Source organism: Pygoscelis adeliae, unplaced genomic scaffold (assembly GCF_000699105.1).
Source record: "Pygoscelis adeliae isolate BGI_AS28 unplaced genomic scaffold, ASM69910v1 Scaffold267, whole genome shotgun sequence".
NCBI classification, from domain to species: domain Eukaryota; kingdom Metazoa; phylum Chordata; class Aves; order Sphenisciformes; family Spheniscidae; genus Pygoscelis; species Pygoscelis adeliae.
Window position 1 is genome coordinate 2,298,110 of NW_008825150.1, and position 10,882 is coordinate 2,308,991.

Genomic DNA, 10,882 nt, shown 5'->3' on the forward strand with positions numbered 1-10,882 from the left:
TTCAAGGTCAGGTTGGACGGGGCTCTGAGCAACCTGATCTAGTTGAAGATGTCCCTGCCCACAGCAGGGGGGTTGGACTGGATGACCTTTAGAGGTCCCTTCCAACCCAAACTATTCTATGATTCTATGACTCTGTTCTGTGATTCTATGATGTCTAGGGAAGGGTGAAGAGAGAAGGGCTATTAGTGATACTTCCTGCAAATACTCTCTCAGCTTCTGGTGTTTTGGGTGCTTCCAAAGGGTAGTGTCTTTCTTTTAATAACTCTTGGTATTTTCATACATGGCAAAAGTTGTTGTAGTGTTGCTTCCATCACTATCAACTGGGAATATACTAAGTTTATTACTAATTTTGGAAAAGTTCATCTTGAACTATCCTTTAAAATTTCATCATACCCATTGGACCAGTTTCCCCCCTTTTTCCTACTGAAGTGCCCATGTCCCGTTTCCTTCCACAATAAGTCTGCAGCCATCGCTTGTCCCTCCCTTCCTCCTCTCCAACACCCATCTCCATAACCCTTGACTATCCTTTCAGCCCTCCACACAGTCCTCATGTCCTCTTACTCACTGCAGTGGCTGAACACCTTAGCCTCCTGGCCAACTAGTTTGAGCTGACCCAGCTGACTAGTTAGCCAGCCCCAAATTATGTGTATTCTGATAGGCTCGTTCGCCTTCCAAAAGTTCATAAGTTTCTCAGCCTCTAGCCCAAAACCCACAGGCTGTCTCTCAGATCTGGCAGGCCAAGGAAGTTGCTCTGTGTCTTACAATAGCCCTTGGTTTATATGTTACAGATATCTACTGTACAGCATTAATTATTACATACATGGGTCTCAATCTCCTGTATCCTTTGCTTTTAGATAGGTATTAAGCTATTTTTCCATAATAACAGTGATAATAGAAGTTGTGCATGGAGATCTTCCCAAAGTAGTTAGGTAGTTAGGTAGTTTTGCAAGCAGTCTTCTCTGCCATGCTTTCCATAACACCTTATAGACTAACACAGAAAAAAGAAACAACCCCCAAAAACCTATAAAATGGCAGGCTGGAAATTGGGAGAGTTTCTGATTATCAGAGCAATGAATTGTAAAACGGCATCCTGGGAAGGGAGACAGGTGTGAAGTATTAAGTTAGGATGGCTCTTGATAAGGGAATGAACTGGGTCATATTTTGTAGTTCCTTCAAATGGGAACAAGTAGAGTCAGTGACCTAGTAATCCCCTTCCAACGCTTTGTTCCTAGATGGTATCTTTTCTTTAAACAGTTATAAAGCCAATCTGTTAACTGCTAATACCCTACTATTTTCAGAAGAGAACATCAAGACTCTTTCAAATAAACCTACACATAAGTTTACAAGTCTTTTTTTGACTTGAATCCAGCTTGCAACTCCATAAAATGAGATGGGTACACCTGTGATGTTAAAACTAATGGGTCTTTCAAATCCTTTGGCAATCTCTAGTGTAATTTGAGGGGATCCAGCTGCTAAGTAAGAAAATATTTTCCACTCAGTGACTGTTTAAAAATGGTCAGGAGATTAAAGTAAGAATGAACCTGTTCCAAAGGATATGTTAATATGTCTGACAGTCATGTCCTGCAACATCAGCTATATTATATAAAAAAAAGAATTAAAAAAAAAATCATAGCAAGAGAACATGGAAAAAATCAATATACAAATACATGTCCATTAAGAATGTTTTGGCATGTGCTATGCAGGTTACTCTAAAATTAGAAGAGGTTATCACTTTAATCATATCTACTGGGGCAAATTAATTGTCTTTGAACAAACCCCACTGGCTTCAGTGAAAGTGCAGTGAGCCTCCCTGTCACATTTCTGCACACCTAGGACAGGTACAAGGCATTTTGCAAATGTTGATACTAAAATATTCAGCAGTGCAGTTCTGAGTCTTACTCAAGGAAGAAGCCTGATTCAAGAGTAATTCTTATTTCATAGGAAAAAAATGAAGTTGCTGTGGGAAACATATCCTACACATGAAAAAATATAGCAAGAACTGAAAATAAATCTCTGGGTAAATGAATGAGTCAGCTATTTAAATAGCAAAGTTCTGAAGACACAGTTCGATGGACAATGAATTCTGTAATTCAGTCCTCTAAAGCGAATAGGATTGAGTGTGTGATGAACTTAGATTTCTCTTAAATGCATCTGATACCGATTGCTGAGTTCAGTCAGCAACTTCAGTTTGTTTCAATAGGCATATTAATCTATTTATTAATATTTTAATCTACTTATTAATCTATTGCAGATCTAATATTAAGCATATAGCTAAATCTGGAATAAGCAAAGCACAGAATTACCTCTATATTCCAGGAGGGCTGTATCATGAGATAGTGTGCTAATTTTCTGTTCCACAACCCAAGGTCCCAGCTTCGTCTTGCCTACTTGTTCCTTTTAGATTCTCATGAGATTGGCTGTTTAATGCAAGTGAAACCCTTGTCTCTCTTTCCACCATCCCACTCCACTGATTTTAATCGAGTGTCTTTTAAAGGTCTTTAGCATGTCCCCTCTTGATTTTTGGTCCTGACTGAACAAGGTAATTAAAGTATGTACGTAATTTATTCTTGACTGTTTCCACTGAGGTCAGTGGAGCAATTAAGTAGCTTGCATGACTGCTTATGTACCTTACAGACTCTGTCTCATGTGTTTCTCAAATGCGACTTCCAGCATTAATGGCAATGAATATCAGTTTAGAAAAATGGAATTGTGAGGTGGAACTAAGCAACTCTACTTCAGAGCTAAAGAAAAATAACTATACATTTAAAAAGTCTTGGTGTGAGACAGTCATTTGTAATAGAGAACTGAGATACAAAACTGATCTAACTAAACTGTAAGTGCAGCCTAATAGTTTAGCAAGAACAATGCAATAGCAGGTCAGGCTAAAGGCTTATATGTGCTACATGCAAAATCATGAGGCTGGGAAAGTTAAACCATTCTGATTAGGTGAAAAAAATCCCACAATACTTTAGACTGTACTGGAATCACAGTTAACTAATACCTAATATGCTCCTGATATTTAAGTGACCGTTCCTGTAGAGCCTCTTGCAGCGATTCAGAATTCTGCTGTGCCGGAAACTTTACTTCCATGAAGTATTTTAAAACATAGTTTTCCCACAAATCAGACACTAAAATTGTGCTCTGTGGTTTTTTTTTTTTCAACTATTCAATAATCTTCTAACTTCTGTGTGTCTGATTGCTTCATTTACAGATGACTGATACCTGTATCCAATACTTGGCTGCAGCCTGCCATTATCTCCACTTCTTGGATGTCTCGGGCTGCGTTCATCTTACTGACAAAGCACTGAAATATCTTTGGAAAGGTTGTAAGCAACTCCAGATTCTCAAGATGCTGTACTGTAGAAATATTACCAAGTAAGAGGATATTTCCTAATCTTAATTCAGATGTGGTTGTAAACCCAAAAACATGAGGGTTTTTTCCTTCATTGGCGTCGTGTTGCCATGCTAGGTATCTGGCTTGAGCCATCTTGCTCCTTTATCTAGGGGTGTCCACACTGCTCCCTTAGGATTCCTGTGCTTGGTGCAGGTATCTAGTGTCAGCCAGAAATGAAGGGAAATAGAGACCCCATCTATCTTTATGGCAGACAATGTCCTGTTAGGGAAATTTCTGCAGACGCAGAATATCACCTCAAGGGCATGTGGGAACATGAGGGCGAAAACCAAACTGTGCCTAATGCTCTCAGCCATCGCACTATGTACTTGAGCTCACTCCGAGGGTTTGTGGGAGCCTGTGTCCCAATGACTGCATGTCAGTATATAGCAGAAGCAGATTTGAGCATTGATGTCAGCCTGGGCTCAAAATGCAGCATCGTTACAGCGAATGAGTCAAGGTATCATAAGCATAGTTTCATGAAGTACAAGTGAAACATACTTGTTATGTATCTACAGTTGGAAAAACAGGTCATCTACCACAATGTAACCCAACTTCTCTACTGGTGTAAATGGACACAGCCTCTTGATTCCCCATGGCATTTACAAGCCAGTCAGTTCTGGTCAGGTTTAGAGCTGAGTTTTCAGCTCTGTGTCTCTGAGATGCAGATCCCGTGTCCATCACCCTTCCATGGGGGTTAAGAGCATCACAGACCAGGCGCCGTACACCTAGAACTGCACAGTGGCCAGACACGCCAAAGGGACTGAAACTGTTTGGAAAAGAACTAAAGTTTAAGCATGGTTGATGTATCTGAGTATATAACTTAATTGAACTTTATGATTTCAGTAAGAGTAAGAAATACATAATACTATATTATATAGAGAGTATCTGTACTAGGAGAGCTCTAACCCCACTCTAACAGGACCACTGCAGATAGCACACTCCATGCTAAATCATTCCAGGGTTTAATAGTCACTTTGGAGACCACAAGACCAATGCAGATGCTTAGTAACTTAAAAGATATTTCCAGTGTGCTTCATGCTTTCCAAACCCTCCTTGGTTTATTTCCCTCTAACTGTCTTGCCACAAACAATTCTGCTGTCATTACTTTTATTTTCTTTACTTCTCTCTGACTTAGTTTTCTTAATGTCATCTCAGAACTTCCATCTCAAAACCCCTCCTTCTAATTAAGAAGGATTTTGAAGGATTGGTATGCAAGAGTATGAATTGAAAAAATTATTCTAAATGAACTACACTGTTCATTCTGAAAAAAGAGATTTCAAATACGATTAATTTCCTTGTAACTTTCTGATTTACAGTTTTTCTCATATTAAGCCTCAAGGGATTTTCTTTTACCCCTGGATTACTGTTGTTGACTTGCTTTTTCTGTGACTTCATATCTCTGTTTAGACCACTAAACAGCGTGTCATCCCTTTCAGGCTCTGGCTGCTTATACATCTTCCTGTCAAAGTGAGATGTAGTAGGAAAAGAGATTTGGGCTGAGTTCCAATTTATGTTGGGTGAGCCATGATCAAAGAGCTGACCTGACTTCTCAGAAAACCGTTTGCATTATTGTAGCCTTTGCAGGATGACCCAGGATTATGTCTCAGAGTCCCATATGCTATGGGTTCTCCAAATGTCTTGATTAAACTCTTCTGACTCAGCCAAGGAATTTCCCAACCAGTTATTTTTACTGTAAAGGAAGCCCTGGAGAGTTATAGATTGTTACAAAACAAAAAGCAACCATGAGACACACATCTCCACCCAGTGTTATCTTTGCCCTTTTTGTGATTTTTAGAACTAGGCAAACTTTGCCAATTTTACTTTCTTGAGCCTGATTTTCTGGTCTGCGACGGTGGATGGTTCTTTTCTTCACCAGCCTCCGTCTCTAACCCTTTGCACCGTATGTTCAATGACAGGAAACTCTTACCCCGTGCCATTTGAGTCTGGGACAAAAACTAGCAGGTGAATCGATCACGTAGAACAATTCAGCACTGAAGATTTTTTGCTCATTCCTTCCAACAGGTCTGAAGAGCCTCCCTAGACCTAGGCAGGCTGCAGAATAGACTGACCACATCAAGATCAGAGTGGCTTTTCAATGCAGACTCTAAAATTGTCATTAAATAGAATGATATTCAGAAAATAAAGGAGTTCACAGCTAGATTCAGATATATTCCACATCCTGTATGCGTCACGCTTTAGAAAAATCTTTTTTATTGTAGTTCAAGGCCAATATTGCAAAGATGATAAAAACCATTTGTTTTCTGCCAATAGCTACATCAAAAGCACAGTAAAATATGGCAGTGATGCTACACTGTTAGTCATCTTGTAGCAGATTTTCAGTAATGACATCAAAAGCAATGACAGTACTGTCACTTGTATGTCTCCATGTATTTTTATAGAACTATGTATTTCAGTCACAACCTGTATGCTTTTAGTAATGAATAATAAGCAATGGATTGTCAGAAAAATGAACAACAGGGCCTCATTCTCTGTTTTCAGAGTGACTCTTGCAACCTTATTTGGGCTCTTAGATTTTCATAGAAGGTAGAGGAAAAGGCTGTTTTCAGGTGTAATTTACGTTCTGCAGGTGTGAAACATACATTTCAGAGACATTTCATTCCCCGTTTAAGGGGATGGAAGAGGACATCTATGTAAAAATCAGATTAATCCAGAGAACTAAACATGTTAGTGGCTTAGGTTCTAAATAAGCAATAGAAGAAATATGTTTTTAGTTTAAAGTTGCCCTACAAGATCTATAAATCACGTGTACCTCATTTTGCCAGAGGAATTCCCTGTTATTTATTATTAAACACTAACCAGCCCTAGCAGACATCTCTTAATAGACTGAGCCTTGCAAATATTGAGGCATATCTCTTGTATTGTGTCACTTTTTTTTCCAAAGTTTTATTTTTACTGTTTCGTTAGATTAAAATAGAAAACATAGGGAGCCACAAAGTTCTTCCAAGTTTCGGTCCAATGCAGCTTCATAGGAGACAGTTACGAGCATATAAATTGGCCATTCTTTCCAGTATCAGGTAGCATTTGAGATTATATTTGCCAACATACTAGCCTGGTTTCAGGTTTGTTAAATGTTAGAAGAAAAAAAAGGTGTATGGACTGATATCTTGCTGCATATTTTTGTATCCAGAGGCTAATGACCTTTCAATTAATCCTGTTTCTAAATGCCATAAAGAATCATGGATAACCTACCTTTGGGAGCAAATGATACTGGTACAATTGATTTCTTCTACTAGAGGAGAAGAAAGCTAACTAACTGCTTTTTAAAATGTGGCTTCTGTAGGAAAAGGTTGTATCGGTTGTGATTCACTTTGGGACTAATCCTACAAGAAATAACACACTGGCATCTTTAGAGAAACACTTCTCTTCCCTGTAAAACATTCTCCTTAAACTTCAAAACACAAATACCATTTAAAGTCAGCTGCAGTGCTGAGAAAGGTGGGGTGCTCCACTAACATCTCTGGGTGCAAAATGAGAAAGGAAATCTGCCATTGCCTTGACAAGACAGCCAGCCTTGTGCTCTCACCCAACCGCATCCCCTCCCTAACGGCTTGGTTCCACCAAAAGCTGTTCTTTGAGACCAAAATTAAATGCTTCCTTCTTTCTTCTCTGCACTAATATGAAACCAGTTACATTTCTTTTAAACTCACGACTATTCTGTTAACAAGTGACTCATCAACAAATACTATTACAATTTTTGCCTTTTAAACGGAAATTACATTCGGTCTTAATAGCTACATTTGACATTTGGAGAACATTCTGATTTTTGTTTTGGTTTTTGTTGTTGTGGTTTTTGATGGTTGCTGTTGGTTAGAAAGGAGGTTGCAAGAACTCTGTTTTCTTAAAAAAGCAGAATTTCTTAGGTATTATCCAAATATTCAGGTCTCAAGGCAGGAAGGATCTGGGGGTCCAACACACGTAATCGGAAATGAAGACAGCCTACATATGATTTGGTAAAGGACTAAGAATACTCTTAAGTTTTCTCTTGAAGAAGCAACAAAAATATCACAGTACTGTCTTCTCACTGACTGTAAATCGCTCTTCAGAAGTGAGATGGAGGCTCCTGGAGTGCCATGTTTCAGCCATTGTGTGCACTTGAACTGGATGCCATAAAATGATACAACTACTGCAGCTGACATAAACCTCAGAATACTTCAGATTTTATGTGGTCTGATCACTGTTTGCAACCTGGGGTGTGCTTGCAGGATGCTTTCTGCTTTTCCCATTAGCTGCCTGCCTCCACTTGCCTCTTTGGCTTAATTTCTCCTGCATTTGCACTATAAACAGTTCTCCCATGTTTAAGTTTTTATTTTCCATTACTTTTTATTCTTGATTGTTTTTTGTAACCTCGTGTCAAAAAGTCTTTTTCAAAACCTCTGCTTTGTATTATGATGGACCCAGTCAAACATTTCTGAATTTTGGAATGGCTCAGGATTCAGACCGTGATGCAGAAATGTATTTCCTAGCTACCCCCTCTTAGTAAAAGGGATTGAAACTTTGGGTAAGGATTCAATTATATATTCCAGTGCTGCTCAAGCCATGTGTTTGGGCCAGCACTTTTGTCTGACTTACACCGAGAGGTATTTGCTTTGCCAAAGATAATTGTAATTATTTGCTGAAATGCTTTTATTCAGCAATGCGCTCATTTAAGACACTATAGAAATAAATAAGCAGGCTCTATCATAGTACAATATATCTTAAATAACTGGTCTATTTTGCCGTGTGTTGATGATTAATGAATGGCTGTTTCTGGCAAACTAATCAACTGTAGCTCCAGGCATGGGACAGCATAAATTTCCAAAAAAATAGTAACAGCTCCCCTCATACATGCTTCAGACAGCCACCATACATTGCATTTTCCATGAAAAACAGGAATTTGGACTTGGATGAGTTGATTTTTATTTTATAGCTTAGAGCTTATAGCTCATATAAATTGTGCACACATTCCTCAATGGCACAGGCCTCCCTAATATAAAAACAGATACGGCCTTGTGTTCATGTGGTTCATACAGTGTGTCAGTGTTAGATTTTAAAAAAAAAAAGTATCCCACAGTCTTTGAAAAGGAGCCCTCCTTGCTTCACTAATTTTCTCCCTTTTCCACCCCTCCCCGCTTCCCCTTTCCTGCTGTGGTGGTGCAAGCATTACAGCTGTGCATGTCTGCCTCTTTTGCAACCGTCTTCAGCATTTTCACTTTGGGGGAAAAAAAATACTGTAGTAGCATTACTGGCAGATAACAGACCACTTCAATTTGGATTTTTTTCTAGTGTTGTCTAGATGCCATATATTATATTGCTACAGAGCTTAGGGAATTGGCCAGCAGGGAGAAAGGCTACCTTGCTGTGGCTGTGACACACCAGATCAGGTTGAATCTCCTGAAGAGGATGGGAGATGTAGAGAGCTGGCTCTTCCCCAGCGAGCGCATGAGTACGCTCAGCCAGCTTTCTGGAGTGCAAGAGCCAGCGATGGGGGGAGGCCGGGGGAGGCGGGTGCTCTGCACAGCCAGGAGCGGGCTGACAGCCAAGTCGCAGAAGTGATGGAAAGAAAGAGACGTTCAAAAGACTGAAAGTGTCGGGTTGAGTTTCTTCAGCTCGAGAAGGCAATGAAAGTTGCTGGACTGATAGCGCCTGGAAAGGAGGGAGAGGAGAGAGTTGCTTTTCAACTTCTTTTTAGGGTGTCTCACTCAGCAGGCCTGATTTTCTCCTATTTCTGGGTCATTTTGCTCTAGTTCGTTGTTTTTGTGTTCTAATGCTGCAAAGGGGCAGTGGCCACAAAATGCTGAGGGAGATCAGAGGGGTCACGGGTGGTTTTGGACATCATAAGCAATTCTCTTCTGGTTCAGCTACCACAGAAGCTGCAAAACACAGCCTTGGGGCGAGCTTGGGGCCAGTGCAGGTAACAGTAAGGCTCTGTAACACCGCCCGTTCTGTATTCAATTCCGTTTTGGAAACAATGCACTTAAAAAAGAGGTGTGTGACAGAAGACAACTACAAGTGAAGAGGTTAGCCAGAAAGAAAGCAGAAGGTGTACCAGGAAAGAGTACAAATACTTGGAGATGCCACAAAGACTGTTCAAAGAAAAAAATAGAGATAGGGGCCTGCGCAGTTACTATAGCCTTCCTATATAGCTATGAAAAACCACTCTGAACCCTCTGTGATATCTTTTGATGTAACCGGTTTATTTATCTTTTTTGGTGTTACGTTTTCTTCAAAACACAATGCTACAATGGCATCGCCTACTCAGTCCCAAAGATCTGTGTTTTAGGCTCCCAGTCAAGACAGACACTGACACACTAGAGCAAGTGCAGATGCGGGCCACCAAGACCATTAAAGGGCTGGAGCACGTGATGTGTAAAGAAGGGCTGAAAGAATTGCTTTGCTCAGTCACAAGATGAGAAGGCTCAGGCTGGGGGAGACCTCATTGTTGTCTATAACTCTGATCAGAGGATACAGGAGACATGGCCAGACTTTTCTCAAAGGTGCTCAGTGCATGGAGGACAAGGTGGCATATGTAAAGTTCTAATTACGTACAAGGAAACTATTTTTTAATCAGGAGGCTGGTCAAACACTTGAACAGGATCCCAGAGAGGCTGTGCAATCTTCATGCCTCGAGATATTCAGAAGTCAGCTGGCAAAGCCATGACCCACCTGGTCAGGTTGGATCCATTTAGAGCAAGACCAGGCTTAAACAATCTCCAGAGGCCCTTTCCAACCTAATTTATTCTGTGACTCTATGGCCTAAACCAATTATCTTATTTTTTAATTTCCACAACACCTCTTATAATATTGATAGCTTAAGTTAAAACAAGGAACTTTTGCTCATTAAACAGCTTCAGTGTTCTTTGTAGAAACAGCCTCTGCAAATTTTTTTTTTTAAGAATCATAGAACAGTTGGGGTTGGAAGGGACCTCTAAAGGTCATCCAGTCCAACCCCCCTGCCACGGGCAGGGACATCTTCAACTAGATCAGGTTGCTCAGAGCCCCGTCCAACCTGACCTTGAATGTTTCCAGGGATGAGGCATCCACCACCTCTCTGGGCAACCTGTGCCAGTGTTTCACCACCCTCAGCGTAAAAAATTTCTTGCTTAGATCTAGTCTAAATCTACCCCCCTTTAGTTTAAAGCCATTCCCCCTTGTCCTGTCACAACAGGCCCTGCTAAAAAGTTTGCTGCCATCTTTTTTATAGCCCCCTTTAAGTACTGATAGGCTGCAATAAGGTCTCCCCAAAGCCTTCTCTTCTCCAGGCTGAACAACCCCAACTCTCTCAGCCTTTCTTCATAGGAGAGGTGTTCCACTCCCCTGATCATTTTCGTGGCCCTCTTCTGGACCCGCTCCAACAGGTCTGTGTCTTTCTTATGCTGAGGGCTCCAGAGCTGGACGCAGTACTCCAGGTGGGGTCTCACCAGAGCAGAGTAGAGGGGCAGAATCCCCTCCCTCAAACTGCTGGCCACGCTTCTTTGGATGCAGCCCAGG

At 40.6% G+C, this 10,882-nt stretch overlaps 1 protein-coding gene across 1 annotated transcript in view; it reads left to right on the top strand.

The window, feature by feature from the left end:
* The window catches only part of FBXL13 (F-box and leucine-rich repeat protein 13), a 104,397-nt gene that overhangs the window by 90,871 nt on the left and 2,644 nt on the right, over positions 1 to 10,882 (top strand). The window contains exon 21 of the mRNA XM_009328379.1: positions 3,212 to 3,375. Within this exon, the coding sequence (XP_009326654.1) occupies positions 3,212 to 3,375 (164 nt within the window). The remainder of the gene's footprint in view (positions 1 to 3,211; positions 3,376 to 10,882) is intronic.